The 27,160-nt window shown below is 42.9% G+C and overlaps 1 protein-coding gene across 1 annotated transcript in view; it reads left to right on the plus strand.

The window, feature by feature from the left end:
* clip1b (CAP-GLY domain containing linker protein 1b) overlaps window positions 1-26,935 on the plus strand; it is a 30,610-nt gene extending 3,675 nt beyond the window's left edge. The window contains exons 6-21 of the mRNA XM_076284142.1: window positions 18-215; window positions 443-546; window positions 1,302-1,362; window positions 4,598-4,723; window positions 5,076-5,192; window positions 6,610-6,667; window positions 6,951-7,093; window positions 8,499-8,573; window positions 18,452-18,558; window positions 22,238-22,358; window positions 22,522-22,565; window positions 22,902-22,962; window positions 23,272-23,428; window positions 23,888-23,940; window positions 24,364-24,476; window positions 25,082-26,935. Coding sequence (XP_076140257.1) covers window positions 18-215; window positions 443-546; window positions 1,302-1,362; window positions 4,598-4,723; window positions 5,076-5,192; window positions 6,610-6,667; window positions 6,951-7,093; window positions 8,499-8,573; window positions 18,452-18,558; window positions 22,238-22,358; window positions 22,522-22,565; window positions 22,902-22,962; window positions 23,272-23,428; window positions 23,888-23,940; window positions 24,364-24,476; window positions 25,082-25,310 — 1,767 coding nt within the window. The 3' untranslated portion in view covers window positions 25,311-26,935. The remainder of the gene's footprint in view (window positions 1-17; window positions 216-442; window positions 547-1,301; window positions 1,363-4,597; window positions 4,724-5,075; window positions 5,193-6,609; window positions 6,668-6,950; window positions 7,094-8,498; window positions 8,574-18,451; window positions 18,559-22,237; window positions 22,359-22,521; window positions 22,566-22,901; window positions 22,963-23,271; window positions 23,429-23,887; window positions 23,941-24,363; window positions 24,477-25,081) is intronic.
* Window positions 26,936-27,160: the final 225 nt, after the last annotated feature.

Below are 27,160 nucleotides of genomic sequence, written 5' to 3' on the forward strand. Positions count from 1 at the left end.
GTGTGTTCTTCCCATAGCTGACAGAGACATCGGCGCGGTATGCACGTAAGATTTCGGGCACAACGGCGTTGCAGGAGGCCCTGAAGGAGAAGCAGCAGCACATCGAGCAGCTGCTGGCCGAGCGTGACCTCGAGAGGAACGAGGTCGCCAAGGCGACGAGCCACGCTGGGGAGGTGCAGCAGGAGTTGGCGCTCCTCGTGCAGGGCCAGAAACAGGTCCGTGTCTGTCTCATCTATCAACTTACATCTGATTTATTGCAGATGCGCAACATGTTAGGCTTTGTTGATGTTTATTTCTATTGGCATATGTAGTTCCAGGTGTAGATATGTAGTAGGCCTACTATGTAAGTACCAGAATGTAGTATGCATGACATTGTAACATTATAGTATTAGTATATTCATACTACTATTCTTTTTCTGTGTCTGGTGGCCCTCTGTTTCAGTATGCGGTTGAGATGGAGGCTAAGCTGGACCAGCTGAGGAGGATGGTGGAGACTGCAGATCGGGATAAAGTAGAGCTCCTCAATCAGCTGGAGGAGGAGAAGAGGTGAGACTGACACAGGACGTCAGATCCTCATCATCATGTCTCAATCGGCTTGAGGAATAAGACATACTGTACATTCAAACGTCAGAGATAGAGTATTGAGTACAGAGTAGAGTATTGAAACTTAGGAGAGGACCCTGCTTAGCGCATGTATATATACGTACTATGTGTATATATTGCTTTTGAATTCAGGTAGCATTGAGGAGGTGTTTTAGGGATTTAAAGCATGATTTCATTTAAATCATAATTTCATGCATAATTTATTTTAATTTTTTTTCAACCAGGACCTGTTTCACATTATTTGTTTTGGTACATAACACAACCTTGCCATACCAGCCTTCTACATATTCTCAGTATGTAGAAAAGGAGATTTATTAGGATGTTAGCAGGATTAAAGGATTGGCCCACTGGACTGTACTGTATGTGTAAGCCCTGCAAGCAAATTCAGAGCAGTGGTTACTTTCTCACAACTGAAGCATGGCATGCGCAGTGTTCAAAGATGAGAAACAAGAGTTTTATCAACACACGGCTTGTGAACAGTGAAAGTATCTGTTTATGACATACACCCCCATATTGTAAAAGTAGTATATTTCACTCTTTTGGATAAAAGTGTCTCCTAAATGATGTAAATATGAGTCCTTCAGGTTCCTGATGGCAGCTGGTCCTATAGTGAGATTTAGCTCAGCCTAGGATTGTATTTATAGGGCCAGGAGAAATAATGTTGAAGAAGGTCATTGTATCCTTGTTTTATCTACTAGGAGAGTTGAAGACCTTCAGTTCCGTGTAGAAGAAGCTTGCATTACCAAAGGTGACCTTGAGGTAAATAAATATTCATACCTCCACACAGCATCCCTGATTGTAAAATGTGATTCAAAGTATTCTATACACTGCATACAACTCTTTATGTTGCACTGTAGTTGCATACAAACAACCATGAAAGAATAAGCTTGAGGCAAGATTGAAGTCTTCAATGCCACATAAGATTTTTAAGACTAGTCTTCATATCTGACGTGAGCTTGCCATTGCAGGTTGAAAATGTAACCAACGGGGCTTCATTACATATTGTTATCACAATGTAGGGGTAGAGTTAGATGAAAGAAAAGAAAAAAGTGGAAGAAAAAAGAAGACAAAGAATGGTAATATATAATGTAATATGCACAGAAGGATGTGTACAGATATTTTCTAGAATACCAAATAGCCAACAAACACCAACACTGAGATTAAAACTACAAACAAAACAGAACAGAGATATAAGCAAGATTAAAAAAAGAAAAGAAAAAGGCAATATTATCAAGTACATGAAATCCTCATTCATTTCATGCAAGCAGTGACTCTTCTCCAGTGATCCCCAGTCAGCCTCAGATGCTGGTATCGTCCAGAGTGCATGGCTGTCTCTAAGCCAGTGCTGCATCTGTCCTCTGCTCTCCCTGCTGCCTGCAGCTGCCTATCTGTCTGTCAACAGTGTCTCCAGTGTGTTAAATGCACATTTAATTGGATTCAGATGGAGACACTGACTCGGCCGGTCAGGAATTTCCTCCTCCCGGCCCTTGCACTGCTGCTGCTCTCTCCCGTACTCCCATGGCAATATGTTTAGGGCAAATGACCCTGGAACAGAACGAACTACAAACTGTCCAGTCGTATCAGACACTCTCCCCTCGCCCTGGGCTTCGCCCCGCCACCGTTCGCTGTCAACCCATTCGTATAAAAGCCACTAATGTGCTTGTGCCCTTGATGCAGCATGCGCCGGTCCTCCAGCATGCCAGAGTTTGATCTATGGGTGAGATTTACTCTCCCCCTACATCCGCCAGGCACGCCAATAACTTTTCCACCGAGCTGCTGCATAACATGTGCTTGAGTGTGAGCGTAGCCCAGTTCTGGCTGACCAGACATCAGATAGCCGTCTGAAAGCCAGCCGTGCCCTGTAGTGGATACTGTGCCGAGTGCTCTGTGGTGGTAATGTGATAAACACACAAATAAATATATCTGTCAGTTATCTGTATTCATGCACACAGTGGCTGAGGCATGCTGCGTAAAAGCCTAAGTACATTATATCCATTGGATTTTAAAACTGGAACGTCAGTGTGGGTGATCAAATTTGTACACATTAGCAAGTATAAGTAAGTTTCGTTAGGAAGTATTAGTACGTTTCTGCTTATCCTAATTGGATCTCTTGAGATACATGTACACCACCACTACAATCTGGGGTAAGACCACAGGGCTGTCTACAGGAGAGGATTACCTAGAACAATTTAGCCCAATAATAGCAATGTGGGGGGGGGGGGATTCTATGAACCCCCTGTTGCCAGTGCTCTTCCCATCACCTTGTCTTCTCTTCAGATGGGTCAATTGCTATTGCTCTTTTAGCCAGTACTGTAGATCTCAAACCATACTGTCAGTACTGTCCTTCTTCTTTCCTGTCGCCTCCATGACAATGTCTTTTTTTTTTACCTGCTCACCAATGCTGAAGAGTTGAATAAGAGGTTGAAGGCAAACACAAGGAACACCTCATCTCATTTAAGAAAAGAACCATTACTCTTAATGCAAGGGAGACATTTCAGGGTCCCTCTTTCACCTGATCTGGGGATCGATGCTCTGCCTAACTGTTCAACTTCGTTCTTCACCGCCTGGCAGCTTTTTATACTGCTGCTGTAGGAGCTGTTGTGTAGAACTGCATCTATTCTCTTAACACTTGCCTTCTAAGCAGATATTTGAGTGATCTATTACTGTAATGAAGACAATGCTGTTATAGCTGCTGTGTAATCCTCTTTGATTCATTCATTCATCCATTCATTCATTCATTCATTCATTCATTCATTCGTTCATTCAATCATGCATTTGTTTATTCATTATTTCACCCATTCATTTGATTCTTGATCCTTGATTCTTAATCCATCCATTCATGGCACGTTCATCCGTTCATTTGTTCCTTCATTTGGTCATTCGACTGGACCTGTGTGGCTCTCATCCCCGCTCTTCCTTCTTCCTCTTTCCTGTACACATGAATTCAGACTTTGGGTCGGTGCTCCATCTTACTTCATTTTTGGTTCTCCACCCCTCTGCCCTCTGGGAGCCTTGCTAAGCTTGGCCCTGCCCTGCCCTCCGCCTGGCTATCTCCATCTTTCTCCCTCTCTCTCTTTCTCTCTCTCTCTCTCTCTCTCTCTCCTGCCTGTGCCACTGCCTTCTTTGTCCCCATTCATGAGCAGAGGGTGATGTCAAGGCCACCATGTGTCTCCTCCTCCTTGGCATTGAGCTTGCATGTGACAGCGGCGCTGGTGTCGTCTCTCTTCCTCTTCCTTCCTTCTTTTCTGTCCTTTCTTTCTTTCTCTTTTTTTTCTGACTAACAGACGCAGACCAAACTGGAGCATGCCCACATAAAGGAACTCGAACAGAGCCTGCTCTTTGAAAAGACCAAAGCTGACAAACTCCAGAGAGAGTTAGAAGACACTAGGGTAAATGGATACCTGAGGTGTGATCGTGGGGGCCGTGCGGGACGCGGGAGGTGGCTGGACACACGTAGGGGCCACTCTCTCTCTGTGACACAGTGACACAGTGGTGGGGTGTGAAAGGGGTCCAGCTTTTAGGGCAATAAAAAGCTGAGGTAGGTCACCAAAGCTTCAATTATCGCAGGAGAAAATGATGTCATATCTGATGATGACTCTCTGATGATGAAGTCACAAGACCATGTGGATGGTGTTTGCTTTGTAATTTGTCATGCAACAATTCCATCAATTCCATTTTTTTGACATTTACATTTTTCAATTCTTACAAACTAAGGTAATCTTAATTAGTGGAGGGAAATGTAAAGTTTGTTAAGTTCATCTGTAAATAGACACAGATGGAAACTACAGGTTCTAAAAGTAATGCTCTTTAATTTACCTAACAGAACAATTTTGAAACTATAATGGGGAAGTAATTGATGAAAAACAGCTGACTTAGGGTATGGCTAGACATCTCACATGCTCCGTGAGGACAGTATGCTGTTGTTGTTGACCATCTGGGGAATTCGGCGTGTTTTGAGCATGCGTGGTGAGCGTGTGGTCTGTCATGTCCGCAGCTGGCCACCGTGTCGGAGCGCTCGCGCATTATGGAGCTGCAGCAGGAAGTGACCGACCTGCAGCAGAGGCTGGCAGCCGCACGATCCGCCGGGGGACCGGACTCCCCACCAGCTCAGGACAAAAAGGTGAGCGCACACTGGCCCAATGCTCCTCTTCCTCCTCTTCCTCTGTCTCTTTTTGTCCCCTTCCTCTCACCCGTCCTCCTCTTCCTCCTCTTTCTCCAACTACTATCTCTCTTTGTCGTCCTCCTCCCCCTCTTCCTATCTCTCTTTGTCCTCTTCCTCTTTCTTGTCCTCCTCCACTCTCTTGTCATCCTCCACTCCTGTGTTCTCCTCTTCCTCCCTCTATTCCTATCTCTCTTGTCCTCCTCCTCCTCTCCTTTGTTCTGCTCTTCCTTCTCCTCCTCCTCTTCACTGAAACGAAAATAAACCCATTTGCTGCTCCACTGATGCGTTCCTGCCCCACTCTGGCCCACAGGTGAAGGAGCTGTCGTGCGAGCTGGAGGGGAAACAGAAGGAGGTGACGTCCCTCCAGCAGAGGCTCAGCTCCACAGAGCACGAGAGGACCACCCTGCAGGAGCAGCTCAGCAGCCTGGTACGAGTCTGACACAGGACCAGCTGATGCGTTAGAACGAGTCCGACACAGGACCAGCTGATGCGTTAGAACGAGTCCGACACAGGACCAGTTGATGCGTTAGAACGAGTCTGACACAGGACCAGCTGATGCGTTAGAACGAGTCCGACACAGGACCAGCTGAAGCGTTAGAAAGTGCATTTGGGTGTTAGAGAGAGGGAGTGAGTGAGTGATGAGCAATGAGTAGAATTGTTTCAGCATCACTAAACTCATCTGTGGGTTAGGATTAAAGATGCTCAAGGTAAGTTTTTTATTTATTTATTTATTTTTAAGATGGGCAAGAATGAGTGGTTAGGCGGAATTTAGCACTTCTACGTCTTGTAGAGTGGTTACCATCCATTGTGGACCACAGTATGGTACGAGCCGGAGGAAGTGAGGTGCTATGAGTGGAGTGGGGTTACACTACAACCGCTTGAGTTGGATGGCTGGAGAGTGGGCCCACAGCTCTGGAGGTGTTGGATGACCGTAGAGTAGAATTACAGCCTCGCTGGTTTAAACACAAACAGAGTCAGCTGATGGAGAGCAGTAAATGTGTTTGGGTTTTAGAGATGTGTGACTTTTAAAGAAGAGCAGAACGGGTTATGGTTCAAGATGCTCAAGGTATGATGTTTATTGAGTGAAGAGTGTTAGTTAAGTGAACTGTTTATAACTGGGTGATATTATTGATTAGTGTGGACAAGCTGTTGAGTGGATTTTTGCTCAAGCAGAGCTTGCTGTGCAGAAAAAAAACATTAGCAGAATTTGTAATACATTTTAGTTTATACCATGGTCTAGGTTGAAAAGGGTGTCGTTTTAAAAAGTGATATACTACACCTATAAAATTATTATGACATTGCTTGACAACGCCTGAGTTAGTCCGTTCAGATGTGACTTATCAACATTCCACAGTGTTGCGATAAACAGCTGAAAAAACTTAAGATTTTAGCCTAAAACTTATTTAGTATTAATAATTGATTTCATATTTATTTATTTCGTAAGTGACCATGGTATAAACGGGATACTGCCCTTCGATGCGTCCATTATCATAAATAAATGGACTTCGCGGAAGCTTCGCTTTGTGTCGGACGGTTCACCCCTCCGCGTCGTCCATTTATTTCTGATAATGGACACCTCGTTGGGCATTATCCCTTACTTATTGGAGGTCAGCAGAAAACACACACACACACACACACACACACATGAACACAAAAATGATCTACATTTTAGACACACACACACACAGACACACACACACACACACACACACACATCTTTACACAGCAAACTTTATCACTTAGCCTTTTATCTTAGCATGACGTGGATTTGTGTGAATTGCTGGTGGCACCGGTGCATGGGAGTTCCTTTCATGCTACTCTGTCATCTGTGTCTGTGCCTGCAGAGAGAAAAACTTGATGAAACATCCCTAGAAAACCAGAAGACTGCCAAGAGTATGCAAGGTAAGCAAACTGCTTTGGGTCATAGCAGAAGAGTAAGGGGAGGGTTACACTGCTTTCATTTAGGCTGCTGTCCATGCTGGGTCCTAAAGCTAGTTGTGTGTCTATTTGTGTGTGTGTGTAGGTTACTAAAGGTGTGTTTTGTGTGTATTTATGCTTGTGTGTGTGTGTGCATGTATATGTATGTGCATGTGTGTGCTTGTGTGTGTGTGTGTGTTTCATGTGTGTGTGCCTGTGTCTCTATGTGTGTGTGTGTGTGTGTGTGTGTGTGTGTGTGTGTGTGCAGAGTTGGAGCAGAGCCTGACTGAGGAGCGGGAGCGGCGGGATGGAGAGGAGGAGGCGCGGAGAGAGGAGCACCAGCAGGAGGTGAAGCAGCTGCAGGAGAGAGCTCAGGCTGCAGAGGAGCAGCTGCAGGTGTACAAGGCCCAGGTGAGTGCACAACACAGCACTCACCTACATAGCGGTCTGCCCTGGGGGGGGGGGGGGGTTCTGTTTCACAAACAGTTTGAGGAGGTAGTGCTCTGATCATGTTTGAAGTTGGACGGGGAGTTGCCATTGAGTTTACATAAGAACGTTCAAATTATCTGTTCAGACACAAACGTGTTCGATGTGAACGTTTGCCTCTGTTCAAGGAATTGTAATACACCTCAGGTCTTTGGGTTCAGAGCAAATTTGGGGTCTAAAGCTTGGAGTTTAAAGTAAGATATCACGGCATCTATTGGGGTGACATTATGTTGCTATATGAGTGTACCTTTTACATGGCTTGATCTAGTTAGAGTAGATCTCTCAAGCTGATGATACATGGGACAACATTTTGTGCAATTGCTGGGCAATGTTACTCATTAATGTGGTTCTGGCATGTTCCCACTGATATTGGGCAACAATTTCTTTTCTGGAAAACTTTAATCATCAGTAGGCAAATCATCATAATCATCCACAATCAGAATAAATGGCCCAGCAACATTGCTCAAAAAGTTGCCCAAGGTATCATTACCTTCAGTTGAGCGTGGTAGATAGATGATGTGTAAGACGTAGGGATGTAACGATTACCGGTATAATGGTAAACCGTGATAAAAATGTTGACGATAATAATTACCGTTTTCATTTCAAACATCATGATTATCACTGTTGATTACCGCGGTGTGGAAACCGTGTTTAATCCTTCCCAGCTTCATCCGAGCCTGCTTTTGACATACAGTACTGTAGGCCTGGTACAATGAGAAAAAACTGGTAACCTACTGATTCTGTTGTCTAATTGATGGTTTTAACTACGATTCGGATTAGGCTACACCTGATTTTAAAAGGCGGAACTTTTTCACCGCAAAATGTGCACTGTATCATGTAGCCACTAGCAGCATCTTTTTATGTTTGCGTCCACATTAAATCCATTCCACTCACGTTATCAGGAGAATACAGTAGCCTAAAATTTTATTTTGAACGCTTACTTTCGTCTCACCCATTGCATCTAAATAACAGAAATAACAAACTCCAAGTTATGGTAGGGTAAGTTAAGCTATAAGCACATAGCCAATTAAACATGAAGAAAAAAGTGAACGGGACACTTTTTGTGTAGGCCTACCAGTGCTTTCTGAACATATTGAACACACCGAAAACCGTGATAATTTTGGTCACTATAACCGTGAGGTTAAATTTTCATACCGTTACATCCCTAGTGAGACGCCATTAAACCTGAAAATTGCTGAAAAAAAAGTCATTATATATTTGCATTTTAAGAGAAAATTGAGTGTGTCATCCTGTGCACATAGACATCTTCCTTTTGAATGCTAAACTCCATTAAACCTGAACGTTTCTAACACAGCCATGTCTCTCATAGGAGACAGAGTCAGCGAAGAGCCTTTCTCAGGCCCTGGAGACCATGACCCAGGAGAAGAAGGAGATGCAGCAACAGGTAAACAACTGCGCTTCTCTCAAACAAGTGTGGAAGAGAGTTCATGGCCGAGTGGTGTCAGTGAATGTTTTGTAATGTGTCAGTGAGTGTTTTTGTAGTGTGTCAGTGAGTGTTTTTTGCAGTGTGTCGTTGGGTGTTTTTTAGCGTTATGGACTCATGATGACTAACATTAGCCCAGCTGACCTAGTGGGATGGGAACAGACTGAGGGATGTCAGGGAGGACTCTAAGTGGGTCAAGGTTGTGACCTTCATCAGTGGTGATGTGCTGTAGTGAGTTGAGCTTCTACTGGGACAGTAATAGCACAGTGTAGATCAGCACAGAATGGCTTATGAAAGACTATGAATCATATAGTGTGATATGAATCATCTCTCTCAAAAGATGTAATTATAGTTGTTTGTTGCACTGCCTACATTTTGGGTTGTGTTTATCGTTTATTGCCACATTTAATGTGTTAACATTCTGTGGGACAGTATGTTTTAGAAGACTACATCATCCTGTGTTGCTACCAGTTGTTTTCGGTTAACATAAACATAAGCTGTTTATAGTTGTATACAGACAGCCGTTAGGATAGTGTTCATATGCCTTAGCTTAATCAGCGCCATGAAAACTTATTTTTCTGTTTGGAGCAGAAATGAATACAACTGTGTACCCTGGTGGATATCAGTAGTATAAGTTCTGATGTACCAGCAGCACTCATATTATCATTGAGTTCATCATGAGCTCTTCAATGTATGTGCGGGTCAATAGAATGGGTCTGTTAACGCCGTTCCGAGCATTCAGCAGTGGCATTCAGCAGCAGAAGTAATGAGGGGGGAGTGGGCTAACCGTACCGCTGCATTAAAAAAGCTGCGTTGCCCCGCAGCGCTACATGTAGAGCAGGCTGGCGTGTGTGCGGGCACATGTGCTGAGCTCATGCATACATGCTTGCATAACGTCTCAGATGGAGAGGGTGCGAGCGAGCGAGCGAGCGAGGGAGCCTGGGGGAGTTCAGACGCCACTGTGACTCCCAGCTCAGGCTGGAGCACTGCTCAGCTATAGGCCGCGGAGAGAGGAACACATGTTCGAGGCTACTGCACTCACCCGTACCCTAGTTCACCCTGTACGGTTTTCAAATGTCAAGGGAATGGGTGTGCATTTAATATTTATGTTCTGGGGGAAATCTGACCTAACCAGTGATTTAAACTTGTAGAGGATAATTAAGGTTTTGGAAGTCTTAGGCCATGGATATAAATGTGATGACATTTGGGAACTTATAACCTTCTTACTGATCATGAGGAAAGTGTCTCCTCAAGTTTTAGGTTAGTTTTTTACAGCCCTCTTTCTGCCACCCACAATTGAAACTTCAACAAGTCGCTCCATAGATGTTTCCCAGTGTTCCGAATTCCTATTTACTGTGGTGAGCTGAACCTCACCTGCGTTTCACACCTGCAGTGACCTGTATCCCAATATCTCCCCAATCGCATCTGTCCCCAAAACACCTGCTAGGCCTACCCAGTAATACTGTACATCTGCACCCTGACACCTGTCTTGCGTGCCAACACCTGTCCTGTGTGCTGCTTGCTTTGCTTTTAGACCCTAATGTGTTCCACAATCTCATTTGTTTCACAAGGCCATCTAGTCAGCCTCCTAGTCTATTATTGGATGTATCTGTTTGAACACTAGGGAGTAGTGTTGTCACGATACCAAAATTATGACTTCGATACGATACCTGCCATAAATATCACGATGCTCGATACTAAAACGATACTACGGCGAAATCCTAAGATATCTGGAGAAGAAAGGACTCATACCTCCTCCAAGTGTATTGAGTCATTTGTGTTCAATTTGGTGCACTTTTGTAGTGTGTAGGTCAATTCTGGGTTCTAAACTTCTAAACTTCCTACATAATTATTATTTTTTTATAGTCAGTAAAATAGTAGGCCTACTTTGTGTGATTAAGTCCTTTATTGTTTGTTATAGTTCATTTGACAAATGAAAAACTATGAACTCAGTAAATTCCTGATGATTAATTAGATATTAATGAATGAAGTAATACATAAATCATGAATTAATTCATGTACCCTTACCGTAAAGTGTAACTTACTCTGAGACTACACACATTACCAACCTAATTCGCTTCAATTGTGTAAAATGTAATGTAAATCAGGTTTTATGGCCAAGTATACTTTGGTATACAAGGAATTTGGTCTCTGCATGTATCCCATCCGTGAATTAGTGAACACACAGGTCACACATTGAAGCACACATTAACCTGGAGCAGTGAGTAAAATAGTACGCCTACTTTGTGTGATTAAGTCCTTTATTGTTTGTTATAGTTCATTTACATTGTGTTGTGTTTTTGCAATAAAGTAGCTTTAAATAGCCAAACTAGGCTAGATCAAGGTCAGTGTTAAAATTACTGCATGCAAATCACTGAATGCTATGCAGAGGGGCCTAATCTTTAGGCCATCTGATGTACAGTAGGCTAGGCCTTCCCGTGTTCATGGGATTTCTTTGACAGTTGCAAAGGGGAAAATGTGAGGATAGTCTTCTTTGCGCCCAGTGTACAAGTACGACGTTCCAACCACTCAGGTCTTCGTCAGATAGGCCTACACCACTACCTGTTGCAATATATATGTGTGCATTCCTATATTATGTCTATTTCTTTGATAACATGATTTGCTACCATGTAACAATAAGCCGCTATTATTATTAGGACTCAACACGCTTTGTTGTGTGCTGTGGGCTTTAATTAGCGCATTTCGGGTAGCCTATCCTACATTTGGGCAATAATTATTGAACAAATTGCAGTCTACATGCCATGACAAATATTACCAGTAGTAGGCTACTGACCGAACATGAAATAGATCGTTTACAAGTTATGGTAATGTTATTCTGTTGTGAACATTGCGCTTTCATCACGTTAGCACCCTATGATTACAGCTCGTTATGTCTCGTCAAAATGATTACAGCTCGTTATGTCTCGTCAAAATTCATGGATGAAAGAAGGTTCGCTTTATCCCAGATAACCATACTCGTTTCACTTAGGCTAGACTAAAACATAAGAGAATAACTTGGCACTAACCATGTAGTCGTGTTTTCTATAGCATAATCGTTAACCTGTCGTTCTTTGAACTCTTTAAAAATGTTGGGATATGTCTGCGAGGTGTATAGCCAAGTTCCATGCGTAGCCTACTGCTTTTAAATGACTTTGTGTACAGTGTTGGGAGTAATGCGTTACAAAAGTAATGTAATTACTGTAATATATTGCTGTTTGCGGTAACGCGGTAATGTAAGGCATTACAAAAAAAAAATTGGGTAATATTTACTCGGTACAAACTTCAGTAACGCGCGTTACAATGCAGTTTAACCCAAAATGAAGCGCTTGTTTTGTTTTGATACATATTCGCAAACACCACACGAGAACAACAGAGGAGAAAAAATCCGCGCAAAATAGTAGAACGTTATCTCCTGATACTGGTTGAATATGACTGTGGCTGCAGCAGACTCGCAGGCGGACTCTATTTGCGGGATGGACATATGCTCATTATTTTCAGCTTGTCAGAGACAAGGCTAAGAACATAATAGTTAGTGCACTTTGTGTGCGAAACCTAAAGATCTCAGCTCGCGAAATAGCACAAGTAAATTAATGAAACATCTAAAGTAGTGCCACGCTAATCTTTTTGATTCTTGATAAAACACAAACTATGCTGTTGTGCATGTCAGCTTTGTGCTATGAACTTGAATTGAAGAGAAAGAATAAAGGGATAGAAATGCAGAAAAAGATTGTGAAGCCTGGCAGTGCCACCGCTCCCACCACGCGCATCACGCACTTTGCGTTGGGCACCAAAGGACAGAGGGGGCACCCAAATGTAACCAATGAATAGTAGCTTTACTGCAAACTGCGTTTCACTCTTCATCAATAACGTTTACAATGTCAGAATGCACTAACACGATGTTACATGCAAGTTTGATACCTTTTGGGTTCTCTCAATCACCACTAGCCTACTAGAATTGGTGGGTCTTCAATCATTCGTTTTCCAAGCATTTAGGCTACTTGAAGCACATTATGCTGAGTCGACTGAAACGCATTCCATTCAGATAGCTAGGTGGATACCAGGCTCATAATTCTTGTATTCGCAAAACGAAATGTGAAGCAACATGTCATTGCATACTTCCATTTCCAAAGCAATGAAGGTTGCTTAAAACAACTTAACATTGTGCATATTATTGTTAATATTGTGCTATCAATGTAACTCAAACAAATAAGGCTTGTAAACAAGAGCTGGCAAAAGGGCATTATGACAACGTAAAGATCAATGCTCTTAAAGTGACAGTGCACCATTTATAAGTAAAACAGCATTTCTTCAGAAATTAATGTTTAAAAATACACAGTAATGGTCTGTAAATAACAGGCCTTTTATTTTACTTTAGGTGTTTGAGTTATCATTTAAATGTCACTCACTCAAAGCCACTCACTTAGGGCACCGAAATGGCCAGCAGGCCACCATCTTGACATGTCTTTATTAAAGGAACCGTATGTAAAAAATGTATTTCAATTAATCATAAAATTGCCCTGATATGTCACTAGACATTAAGAAATCATGTTAATTTCAAATACTTATATCACTGACAACAGTAGTCTGGCCAGGATATTGTCATTTAAAAAGTGAAGTTGCAGCCCTCAACTGATGTTGATGTTGTCATGTTGTGTTTTGGCCTAATGCGCCACCCTCCGCCTATCTACTAATCACAAAGTCAGTAGTGTTTCGTAATCCGGTTGCCAACTCTGCCAGTCAGAGGGGAGGGGAAGGGGATACACCGCTCTACAGTAATTTGAAAGTGATTGTAGTACCCGTTTTGGCCACAATCTTACATATGGTTCCTTTAAGCTTTGATTTACAATATAGTAGGCTCTCTATTGATTTTAATGAGTAGGCCTAGGCCTTAAAGTTACAGTATTTCTATCACAATTCACCAGACTTTGACCTTTTGTCGGTTTTTAACAAAATGATTGTTCCTTGTATTGCATTATGAGCACTGCGCCTATTGCATTCTACTGTTGCCTTAAGCCTAGCTCAGTCATTATGCTATACCACATCTCCCTCCATTAGAAGAGCAAGCTGCATTGAGCGTAATAAACTGCATTTAGAATGGCAAATCCATATTTCTAGATATTTTGGTGAAAGTAACTTAAAAGTAATGCAATAGTAGTGTAATGCCTTACAATTCAGAGACAGTAATATTATAATGTAACAAATTACTTTGAAATTACAGTAATAAGTAATGCATAGTACATTACGATTTTGAAGTAACTTGCCCAACACTGTTTGTGTACCTGATGGCTTGCCTCCACTATTCGCGATGTATCCGAAATAGTTGCAGATTTCACTGCACCTTTTGTTTTATCCACAAGGCCTAGAACTATGGCAAAGAACTATGTTGACGTTGGCTGCCCACTCACTCACTCAGAGCTGCCTGCTTAGACACGCCCACTTGCCTAGATGCGTGCAAGGAGCAGTGAGAGCAGCAGTTCACACAGACACAGAACGTTATTATTTTAATAAAGTATCGATTCTAAAAACGTCTTAAATCGTATCGTTTTTTGCGTGAAGGCACCGCGATACCTTTTTAGTATCGATACGCCGTGCAACACTACTAGGGAGTGTTCTTACTCTTCTCCCCTAAAATCATCTTTTAAATGTTATACTTGAAAAATGTCACACTTCAGTGGACCTTTTTTCCAAATGTATGGCTGCTTTGGGTATAGGCATTTGAAATATCCACTCCGTTGCTGGGCCTCTGTTGTCGTCAGTTACAGTGAAGGTCATGCTGTGAGAACCATTAAGATTCAAATCACCAACTCCACAATGTCTGTGTTGGCGCCTGGGAAACCCTCATGTTAGCTTTTGGGCCTCGGCTACTTTTCATGTCAATGGGCATGCAAACGCTCATTTTTCTCGCTCTGTGGAAACCTTATGTTGTATTTTATGTTTAGTCTTAGCTTGTTTCCTTGGTCCTTTACCTCTATTAAATGTGATGATATTTTTTTAGGGTTTCTTTGTCTTGAGTATAGTCATTTTGAAATTCTGCTGTTGTGTTAATGTTATTGTAGAGCAACTTGATGAGAAATGCCATATACGGCCTAAGTTACTGTCATAATAGAAAAAAAATAGGAGGGAGGCAGATATTATACAAAATAGCCAGCCTAGTATAAGATACTTTAGTAGATTTTTGCATCACATTTTGCATTGCAAACAAATATTGTAATAAATGTAAACAAATGCATAGAAGAGGGATGGTACTTATTCGTGTTGATGTTAAGTTTGCTTTTAAACGTATCCATGTAAGTGTTGCTGTCGGCATTAGTGTCTAATTGCCAGAGGAAGGCTTTAATACAGTTAGAATATTTTGTCTGCAGTAGAGGGGGATGAGAGGCTTGTGAGTTGTTGGCATACATGTTGTTTATTTGAGCATACGTATGACCAGTGGCTGTGACATAATGGCCAATTGCATGGACATTTGGTCTGTGTGTGTTTGTGTTTGTGTGTTATATAAGACTCAAGCATCACTGTGCCTTCTAAGAATGGCTACTGTGACGTCATCCGCCAGCCCCTCCCCCATGAGTGCATACACAGTGTAATGCAAATTATTTGACAGAACGTCAAGTGATGACCTAACAGAAGTAGGAGAGACCACTCTTTGCATTCACACATAGTGTCACATGATTATGCATGCGCTCAATAGTGACACGTGCAGGTACTTAACATACTGTATGTCGGCAGACTCGTTAGATTTGAGCTGTGCAGTCTTGTTTTCTAACTGTAAGATGGATATATGATTGCAGTAATTACAGATTGCATCCTTACATACAATTTTCATTGACAGTTTACAGACAGCTTTTTAGGTCACTGATTTCTGGTTTATTAGTAGTCAAGCATTTTGCCTGAAAGTACACCTGTGCGTTTGTGTTTGTGTGAGAGTGGCTGTGAAGAGGAACTGGATAGTGAAGACCAGTGGGGAGTTTGTATTGGCCTAGGAGGAGGTGTGTTGGATTGCGTTCGTGTGTATGTGTGTGTGAGGACTGAAAGGGGCATTGGGGTTGTGGTAACAGCAATGTTGCTGCTGCTGCTGCCACATGTATTGTGTGCACGTGTGGTTGTAATAACACACACTCACAGAAAAAAAGAAAGAGAGAGAGAAAGAGAGAGACAGAGAGATGCTTGTATCGGGACAGCGGCAGCTGGGTGATTCTGCATGGCTGAGCAGAACATCAGTACGCTGAAATAGAACCCCCTCACCCCCAACTCCCTCTCACCCACCCACCTACCAACCCACCCCAGCCTCCTGCCGCTGCTCTTTAGCACCAGCTTCTCATCACCACCATATTGGGAGCACAGTGACTCAATCACAATAGGTAGGCCAGCGAGGCCCATCACTAGTCACATGACCTGCTCAGAGAGGAGAGAGGGAATACTGAATGGAGAGAGAGAGAGAGAGAGACAGGATGGAGAATGGCAAGAGATATGACACAAAGAAAATATAGAGGTGGGGATGAAAGAGAGAGAAAAAAAAGGGAGGGAATTGAAAAAAAAATATAGAGAGAAGATAAGATGAAAGAGCTGCACAGAGGACAAAGAGAAAGCGGGAGACAGAAAGGAGGAAGGAAAGTGGAAGAGAGATTGGCGGGAAAGAGAGAGAAGTGTGAGTGCAGAGGAGAAGATGGATACAGCGGGATGATGGGAGAGGAGAGGAGAGGAGGGAAGAGAGCAGAGGAGAGGAGGAACAATCCAGCGGACGGAGGGTGGAGCTTGCCCAGTTACATAATGGAGGCTGCTAACGTAACGCATGTTAGACTGTGACTTTGTGTGTGTGTGACAGCAGCAAGCTGTGCCCTGTTGTCCACTCAGCTCCGCTCCACTGTGTTCCGCTCCTCCGTCCCAACTGGAGATCGGAGATGCTGGATCCACAACACAGCTGCGCTGTTTGAGCTGTCAGATCCGGAACACTCGCGCAACAGCACTGTGGAATACTAGGATACGGAGATTTTAGATCTGCGGAATTCACTGGAAAACTGAAGCTCTAGATTTTTTTGGGGGGGTGCATCCGACTGCCGTGCATGTAGGTTTTTGGAACCTAGAATTTCCGAGGCTGCCGATTTCGTTGCAACACTATAACATTGCTACTGTGAATTCTGGAACACTGAAACACTGACTGTTTAGCTGTGCAGAACATTGAAGTGGTTGACCGCTACAGTGCAAGAGTGCTGCTCCAGGGAGGTAGTGGTACTTAGGTACTTAGTGTACTCGGCCATGGATCTGATCTCAGTGCATCACAGCTTCTCCAGCAACATCTACACCTCTCAACTCCAGGTAACACATGCCCTCATGCATGCAGACATACGCTCCCATGTTCAGTCACATGTAGACAAAAAGGCTTAACACACATACTTGGTATCACTGTGATTCTATGTGATACTTAATGGGTAGGTATTTGTTACAGTTTGTGGTATTTTTGGAGCAAGCATGATTTAGCAGAGATTAAGAGATAGGGGATGAGAATGTGCGCACGCGTGTCTGTGTGTCTGTGTTTGTTTATGTTTTGTCTGTGTGGTGTTGTCTACTAACTTGATTAAGAACCCATCTAGCATATCAGCGATCTTGTAATTATTCTGCAACCGTGCCACAGTACTAGATGAGAAGCAGAGAAAAGCCTCAATGTAAATTGATTTGAAATTGTTCAGTTGGACAACGTTGAAATTAAGTATTGACTCGTGCCCCAGTCTGGTACAGTCACCAGCACGATTAAGGGTGTCAGTCTCATCTGGTGTGACCAATTTTTTAGGTCAGGTAAAAAAACACACAATGCTACAGAATGAAAAAGATCGACTCGGGGATAGAACCAGAATTAGTTACACTGGATGAGACAACAAAACAACGTGGGACGATACACTCTTTTTTACTCCGTAATTATTTAAGTCAGTTCAGCATAGTGAAGAATGTTTAATTTAAGTCAGTTCAGCATAGTGAAGAATGTTTAGTAGTGTTTCAATTTGGGGATTATTTGGTTACTAGGCAGACAAAACTCCATAGACATTAGGTCGCGTTTACATTTTTTGTTGCACTTATGAATCAATGATGTGCTTTTGGGTTTAAATGGGATGTAGTGGTCGTGTTTGTAGTAGCACAGTGCAATAATAGCCAAATCTATTTTTAGCTCAAATAAATATCTAACTAAATAAAAAAAAAACGTGGGAGATATTTAAGAAACAAAGATATTGCTGAATGAAATTTGACCAAATGTAGACCAATACTGTAAAGTACAGTTATTCAATTTTGGTGTAATGTAGTTAAGATGCCAAAATCAGATTTTCCCAGATGCTTGTTCTCACATGCCTGTGTTATTTATGGCTCAGTCCTTTGAGATCCTTTGGCTTTTGAAGTGTGTTGTGTTTTTCTGTTCTGTGAGATCTGTGTGAGACGTCATCTAATTTAGTCAACCCCCAATTCTCCCTCTACCCCTCTCTTTCCCCCTCTCTCATTCCCTCTATGCCTCTCTTTCCCCCTCTCTCTACCCATCTCTCTCCCTCCCTCTACCCCTCTCTCCCTCCCACTACCCCTCTCTTTCCCCCTCTCTCATTCCCTCTATGCCTCTCTCTACACATCTCTCTCCCTCCCTCTACCCCTCTCTCTACCCATCTCTCTCCCTCCCTCTACCCCTCTCTCCCTCCCACTACCCCTCTCTTTCCCCCCACTACCCCTCCCTCTTCCACTTTCTTTCCATTTTTCTCTCTGCTTCCCCCTTCCTGTCTCTCCCCCATTTGCCACTTGATGTCTCTTCTTTTTCCTCACTGTTTCTATCTCCCTCTCTCTCTCTCCATCTCTCTTTCTCTGGGCAGCTGGAGGCTCTGAAACAGAAGAACTGTGAGTACCAGCAGGAGCTCAGCCTCTCGCAGGAGAAGCTCAGTGTGGAGAGCCATCGCATCGGCAGCCTGAGCCGAGAGATGTGAGTGTGCCTGCCCCCCTCTTATACTGAGCTCGGCTCCCATTCACATATGCACACACGCACACACGCACAAACACACGCACACATGAACACACACACACACACACACACAGAAACACGCACGCGGGCACGAACACACGCACGCACACACGGACACACACACACACGCACGCACGCACACATGAACACTTACACAGACAAACACACACACACACAAACACGCACGCAGGCACGAACACACACACAAAGACGCACACACACCCCAAAGACATCTAAATCTGTCTTATTTGTTGTTGTGGATGCTGATGTGGATGCTGGTCTCTGTTGGCCTTCCAGTGAACAGTGACTCCTCTTTTTAGGTGGTTGAGTAGACCATTGCACTCATTGCATGTTTTCCTTATAGCCCAGTGGCTATGTGTAAAACAGAGGAGACTTATTTCACCACCTTCACCTTGAATGAGTCAACATGTTGTGTTGGGGAAAATTGCGCAGGCCTGAAGCAGTCACTGTATGACTGTAATCCTGTTGGCGATGATAATCCTAGCTGATGATGTGGAGTGGAGTGAGCCATGCCTCAACATGTCCATATCAGTGTTGTTTGTGGCACTCAGTGTTCTCTTGAGATCATGTGAGTCATTGCATGGATGGGACATCATCAGCATGGCTCATGATTCCGAGATGAAGGCTGCGTGCGTGCGTGCGTGTCAGCCCACCACCAGGTGGCCCAAGAGAGTAAGGGCTGATTCAGACTGCCTGCGTGGTGTGAACGTGGCATGTCTGTTGCGTGTCAGTTGCGTGGCGGCTTGTCTTTGCGCACCAGAAACGTGTCTGACACTGCGCTGCGGTGGCCTCTCTGCATATTAAAACATCTCTTCATTATTGTCCTTCACTGTTTTGAATGGAAACGCTTCCAACACGATTGCATGTCGCATGAAAAATAGGCGTCGGTCCTATTTCTAGCATGTACGTGTTTTCGGCGCGCCTGAGGCGGCGTGCAAGCTCTAACCTGTTAACATGGGAACCGAAATAAAAACAGACACGCCACGCAGCTGACACCCTCACGCCACGCACCCGGTCTGGATCAGCCCTAAGAGGGGTTACGAGAGGCTGGAGATAACAGCATCGAAGGGTGTCTGCAGTATGGCTGTGGAGCATAAAGTGGTATAACTTATAAAGTGGTATAACATAGAAGTGGTGTATGTGTAAATATATATTTATAAAGTGGTATAACATATTAAAAGTGGTGTATGTGTAAATATATATTTAGAAAGTGGTATAACATAAAACTGGTGTATGTGTAAATTGTGGATGAGTTGTTTGGATGTAGAAGGCAAATTTGCTTTGGTGCAGAAAAGTTTCGGTGTGGATGATAAACCTTCCATTTTGTCATTAGACTGGTATGGATGACTGTATCTGTGGGAATCAGATGAAGCAGATGTTTGGTATCGTTGATAGATTACAGATACCTGGGTGTTACAGGCTGGGTATTTTTGGACGTACCAGACTTGAATGACAGGTGTATTTTGGGTGTAGCAGAGCGGAGCTGTCTGGTGTTTGTTTGGGTGTAGCGGAGCGGAGCTGCCTGCTGTTTGTTTGGGTGTAGCAGGCAACTTTAATAAACTAAAGCTGAGCTCAGTCTGAGCTCTGGCTGCCTCTGCTCTGACGCCTCGCTCCTGACGTTCGGACTCTCCAGGGAGTATTACATCACCGGCCTGTCCTGCCCGCCTTCACGCTCAGCCTGAAGGCCCGTCACATGGGAGTGAGAGGCTGCTCGACTCGGCTCGGCTGGTGAGGGAGGGAGGGAGACGTGCGGCTATTCCTACTGCTGAGAAAAAGAGAGGAGGTCTGGGGATTGTGTAGATTGTGTGTAAGGTTAAGCCTATCTAGAGTTTTAGAAGAGAAGGATGACTGTTGATTTGAGAGGAGCATCTTTCCCGTTGAGACAGAATCATCTACACAGGTGAGGCTCAGTAAGTTCCAGTAAGTTCTAGGCTGAGTAAGTTCCACTAGTAGATGGACTAGTGAGAAAGAAGTAGTTTGTCAGAAGGAATTCTATTGATTCAGTAAAAAGGTCTCTCCTGAAGAGATGAGAAAGTAGAATGAAAAGCAAACAGTCTTCTGAGGTTAGAAGACGGAGGGATCTCTTGCTGTAAGTGAAGAATCTTTCCTGATGAGAAAGACATTCTCAGGTGAGGCAGGTGAGGCAGAGGCAGCTGCACTAGTTTGAGAGAAGCATACTGAGGCAGACGAGACACTACAGATGGTTCTAGAAGAGACACTTCAGAACCTTCTTTGTGCTTCTGATTTTTGGCTCACGGCTCTTTTTGATCTTGGGTTTGATCAGTTGTCATTCGGAGACAGAACCGGTTGATTAAAATCCTTCAGAAATGTGTCAGAATAGTTGATTTGAATATATCTATCTGAAATTTCAGATACACACACAGTGGCAGTAATGCTGTTACTGTGTGTTTGTGTCTGTTTATACAGATGCCTCTCTAAATACAGACACTTGACCTTGAGTTGTCTTCCTCTCAGGCTCTCAGAGATAAGTGATTTTGTAGTTAAAATTTGACACAGTCCAGTCTCGCATCGCTGCATGAAGAATCTGATTAACTTCTGCATCGGAGCGGCGCAGGAGGTAAAAATAGAGAGCCGCGTTTGTCACAGTTGAAGGAAAGCGTGTCGGCCTGCGAGGCGTTTGGATGGCGACGGCACACTGTCTACTGTACGAGCGTCTCCACTGAGTCACCAAGGCAGCGTTTACAAACATGTTTGTTTCTGTTGCGTTTTCAGTCTTGATTTCAGTTTCATTTAAAGCAAATGAGAAAGAGATACAGTATGTATGAGAGCCAGAACCATCATGTCAGAAGTCCAGGATGCTCTACATCTCTTTCTATTGCTTCTGAAGCCGTGTCCTGCGTAAGGCAGAGTGATGTTTTGAGGGTAAATGTTTGCAAACTGAGGGAGGATTAAGGCAGCAGGAATTGACATGTTTACAGATTGGGCTTAGTCGGCTCATAACTGGGGGAGACTGTGGCTTCTTTGCGAGGGAGTATAAATAGAGCAGAAATAGGATAAACGAAACAAGGTTGTCTTTTTCAACTTCATGCTCCAGTCCAGTGTATTAATTGCTAAATCATAGTCTGGGCCAGTCTTCCTGTCCTTGCCAAGTGGGCATGTGCAGTGCTGTTTTAGTTACGTGCAACATTTAATCTATTTTTGCAATCCTGTGTGTGTGTGTGTGTGTGTGTGTGTGTGTGTGTGTGTGTGTGTGTGTGTGTGTGTGTGTGTGTGTGTGTGTGTGTGTGTGATCAAGATGATGTGCACATGTTTTCTTTATGTAAGGCCCAACCCATGAACCTATGATCTTGATCAAAGAATGTATTAAGAGTCTATATGTTCCTTGTACTGCTGTACCCTACTGCCTGCAACTTCACATGTGGAATTTCTGCAAACCCTTCACTCATTTGTGAACTATTCACATACTAATAGTCTGGCCACACACTAATAGTCTGGCCACTAATAGTCTGGCCATGTGGTGTCATTTTATTATCAAGGGAACCTAAGAGAGGCTGATTGAGTCAAAGAAGAGCTTTTCTGATTGAGTCAAAATGAACACAATGAGCTCATGGGATGCTGTGATTGGTCTGAACGGCTGACCGTATTCTCTTTCCTCCAGTGAGGAGCTGAAGCTTGCGACCAATCAGAAGAGCCAGCGTCTGGCGGCGCTCCAGGATGAGAACGGGAAGCTGGCCCACGAGCTTGACCTGAGCCGGCTCGAGGGCCACGCCCACAAGAAGGTAACTTGGCAACCAGGACGCTCGGTTACAAGGGATTGGTTTCACACGCTTCATCACAGCAGGGTATCTGGACACAGGACCTTTGGCTGATGGTTTAGCTCTTTTCCTGGTGGGGACGGTATATTTAGAGAGTGTTTACATTTGTCTGTGTCTGTCCTTTTAGATTGAAGATAAGCTCTCCAACAACCAGCTGGAGATCTCTGAGAGGTAAGAAGTGTTTTACAGTGTCATCTTTACATCTGACTGGCTGGTTACTATAAGCAATATATAACTGGGGTTGTGTTTGATATGTAGGAATGGTTCATTATTTTACTTAATGCAGTCAGTTGCCTGTTGGAGCTTGAATAATCTACTGTATGTAGATTTACATAACAGAATGAACATTTTAATAATGAACTTGAATAAAATATCAGAATAGTATTCTCTGCTTTAGATGTGTGCACATCAGTAGTGTATTTTGCTTACTAACAGTGCCAAAGAAGAGGCGCATGTGTGGCAGATGTTCTGTACATCTCCTTCAAAAGATGTTTCCTCTTTTTACAGGGACAACTCCAATGCTTTGATGACGGACAAGGACAGAGAGTTACAGACGCTTAGAAATGAGGTAATGTTGCTGGCTAATTACCATAAAATTGTGCAAAGATGTATGTAAAGGTTTAGTTATGTTGAGTCATTACATTTCATTTTTAGGTACCTATAGTGTGTGATGCACACGAGGAGTGAGTTTTCTTACTAAAGCAGGTGTGAGGAGAATAAAGTGTGATGCTAGCAGCTCATTTTGCTGACACAGATTGCCTATAGCTGAACCTCTTGCGGATGTAACTCCACCGTGTAATTTTCTCCGGCCTGACCTGAATATACATACCGGTGTATATATATATATATATATATCTGCCCTTCTGCCCTGTGTCAGATTGCCCTGCTGCGCGGTGAGCGTGCCGTGGCGGAGACGCTGCGCACGGCCGTAGAGACCCTGGAGAAGGACAAGGCCCAGCTGCAGAACCGTGTCCGCAGCCTGGAGCAGCGGCTCACTGGAGAGCCAACAGCAGCAGGCGACAAAACACCCTCAGGTCAGACAAAGCACCATCAGGTCAGACAAAACACCCTCTGGTCAGACAGAACACCCTCAGGCCAGACAGTCTGCACCCACCAGCAACTACCAACAAACTATAGGGAATCTAATCAAACTACCATCAAACAAATCCTATCTGCATTTAGCATTTACTGATCCTAAACGTACATAGTGTGCACAGTGACAGTCAGGAAGATTATTTGGTCCCATCAACAGTAAACACATACAGTTGTGTCATCTTAAAGGGAGGAGTAATGGCAGTCATAGTTGCCCTGTTTACACTGTAGGCAAAATTAGGAGCTTGAACTTATTAAAGTAGCTAGCAAATAAGCTCTGCACAGCCCAGCACGACGGCGCATCCAAAAGTGGCTGAATATGCTGAATGCATTTGATGCAGTGCTAGTGGCTGTATGCCCTGATCTTTGTTGAAAGTGTGTGCATGTGTTACTTCATGCAGGTGATGCTGCCCTTGACCAGCTACGGGAGGAGAAAGAGTTTGCTGAGGGACAGGTAAGGACTTGCATCTTGATTTTAACATTTTCAGCAGGTTTGTGTTTTTTTTCTTCCACATTTAAGGTAATATAGAAAATAACTTCTTTAAAATGTTTGATCTTTCCGAGTGTTGTGACATCTGTAGGTCTGTGTAATACATTGCGCAGATGTATTGGGACACCTATCAGCCTATTATTAGAAAATATTTTTAGTTTGTCAATTTCTGATGTTACAACAATAACAACAACACCACAATGCATTTAAAGTGCTTTATCAAGGCAAAAGTGTTTGATTAGTGAACAGGGAACCTCACTAACCACCACCAATATGTAGCACCCCCTGGTTAGTGCTGACAAATGCTTCCTTACTTATGCAAGTAAGTGATAGTTTACTCTTTGTTGTGTTGGTCATTCCTCACTCTTCTACTCCACTTTAAAACAGATAAACTTCCTGAACTCGGTCATCGTAGACCTCCAGCGAAAGAATGAGGATCTTAAAGGGAAGCTGAAGAAGATGGCCTTGGCTGAGTTCAACGGGAACGATGAAGACGATGGGTGAGTTGACGCTAGAGGTGGAGAAGTTGGGATTGATTGACAGGTGAACTCAGAACTGACAATGAGCAAGTTTTCCATTGGAGACCGGACAAAAGTGTTTGTACTGTAGCTCAGATATTTGGCTTCATGGGTGAGAGGGTGTTTAAGAGGGTGCTTAACATGGTATTAATCATTGGTGTTACACTAATTAAAGATCTTTAAGAAGAGAATAAAATATTCAAACAAACCTAAACAAATTAAACAAATAAACTAAATGTGTAGCAATACCATGGATTTCAGTTCTGGAACTATATTCTGTCTTAGTTGCACTGTAATGATAGCTAATGGGGAACTGGCATAATGAAGAACCAGTGAAAATAATTTGCCTGTGATGTATACTGTCACTAAAACCTTTTGTTGGTATCAATTTATCTAAGTCAAGCCAGGCATGAGACTTGAAAATGAGAGATAAAACTGTTCTGATCCGTTATTTGGGTTGATTAGTCCGGACACTATTAATAGTAAGCTGTGTACGCTCTCAAGACCCAGGAGGTCCACAAAATCACCTCTGTCTACTTCCATTAGTCGTATTGACACTGTTTTTAAATCTCATCCTGCTCTCACAGCTTAAGAGAAAGGAAGTCCAAGAAGAAGGCACCTCCTCGGGTGTTCTGCGACATCTGTGACTGTTTCGACCAGCACGACACAGAAGACTGCCCTACCCAGGCCCAATCACCTGACACACCACCCCACACCGCCTACCATGGCCGGCGCTCGGCTGAGAGACCCTACTGCGACATCTGTGAAGCGTTCGGACACGCCACAGACTCCTGCAATGACGACCAAACTTTCTAGAGACAAACATTCCATCTTCTAGATCTTCTAGAGTACACTATTCCTGCCTGGGAACAGGCACTGCACATTCCGTTTTCCCTCTGATCCTTTCATATTTATCTGTATACGTTCTTTGTACGTATGTGTGTGTGCGTCCTCGTCATTATTTCCTTACTAAAATACCCCCGGTCAGAGATTAACCCTGTAATCTTTCCTAGGTTGAAAATGCACAGGAAGCTATGCTGCTTGTCTGAAAGGAATTGATATAATGTTTGTGTGTGTCCTGTACTGTAATTCAGTACTGTGTGAACACCTGTACTACATGAAACAGCCACAGAAAAAAAACTAGAATCACGGAGCCAGATGTTTATACACATGTTTATACACGTTTGTTACAAGTCTGGGGACAGCCATGACTAAACTTGGTCTAAATGAGGATGAGAACGATTTGCATGATCAGTGAATTTAAATCATTCTAAACCAATCCAATGCCTTGTGACGGAGCAGGTCGAACAAAGTTGATTCAAACAGAATACAGTCAATGCATGCCTTGCTTTTGTCAAATCTTGGGTGTGTTTTAAAAGCAAAGTCAGCCTTATCGCTCCTGGCATTCAGCATAAAGTTATATTTTACAAGCAAAGCTCAGGAGGAGAGCAGCATGATGAATGATAGACTTCACTCCACTGCCATTTTAAGAGATTTCTATCACTCCTATCTCCCAGTCATATTACATGCACAGGTAAACTCATGAAAACCAAAATACAAACGTGTTGTCTCCAGATGTGCACTCTTGGTGAGACTTGGCCCCGCGAGACTACATGAAAACTGACATCTTTCAAAGAACAAATCAGGCTGTAACTAAATAGGTTCCATAGTGTCAGGCTAGGCCACACCAGCCAATAAAAAAAAAACGTATTGCACTGCTCACTTTAATCCCTTATGCATTCAAGCACTCCCTTTTAACGGTCATTCTACAAAACTATTTAAGTTATACTTTTTATATGAAATGTAAAAAATACTTGTTATATCATGTTATGTGTTATGTTATCTCTGCAAGACACCAGTTATTGAAGCACAAATTTGGATCATATTGTATCTGTCAATAGTACGGGAAAGCTGTAAATTTGATATGGTTAACAAATGAGATTTGTTCAACTTCAAAGCTGTAGTATGTGATTTCTTCTTTGTTTCATCCATGCATACTGATACATATTATGCCAGTTTAACTATCTTGAAAACAATTACAGCATTTTAGAGTTTCTTAAAGGACTCATCCAAATATCTCCATCACTTTGTTTTTCACACTTTAGCACAAATACATGTGCAAGAGAGATTTTAAAAGGGATTTTTTGTTGTCAATGTTACATTGCTATAAACGTCACCAGAAATCACATACTGCAACTTTTTAAAACAGCTGCATTTTTTGAAGGAAATTGCACATAGGGTGCCACAGCATTGAAATTATTTAAAATATATTTTGAGACTCATTCTGTTTGTATGAAGGTAATATTTGACAGCACTCGTTTTAGCAGCATTTATTCACAACGCTTTGTGGACTTTCTACATAAAATTGTGATGGTCTTTAAGTAGTGCACTGTTTTATGTACTGTTAACTTGTACTAATTCAATATATGTAATATATTGCAAAACAAGAGTCAGTGTATTTTTTTGTTTTGTCTACATTGGGTTAATGCTTCATATAATTGCATTGGGAGAAAGAGAATTGGGTTTTATATATTTTCAGATTTCAGAAAGGATGAGGATTAGTTGAACATGGAACACATGAAAACCATGACTTAAAACTGTACACAAAATACATGTATCAACAAAGCATTTTGACATACTCAAAAACATTTAAAGTTAAAGAGTTA

This window comes from Alosa pseudoharengus, unplaced genomic scaffold, assembly GCF_046254945.1.
Source record: "Alosa pseudoharengus isolate Yale_2024_CS ecotype anadromous, Long Island Sound unplaced genomic scaffold, YU_APseudo_1.1 YU_APseudo_1.1_scf_14, whole genome shotgun sequence".
NCBI lineage: Eukaryota > Metazoa > Chordata > Actinopteri > Clupeiformes > Clupeidae > Alosa > Alosa pseudoharengus.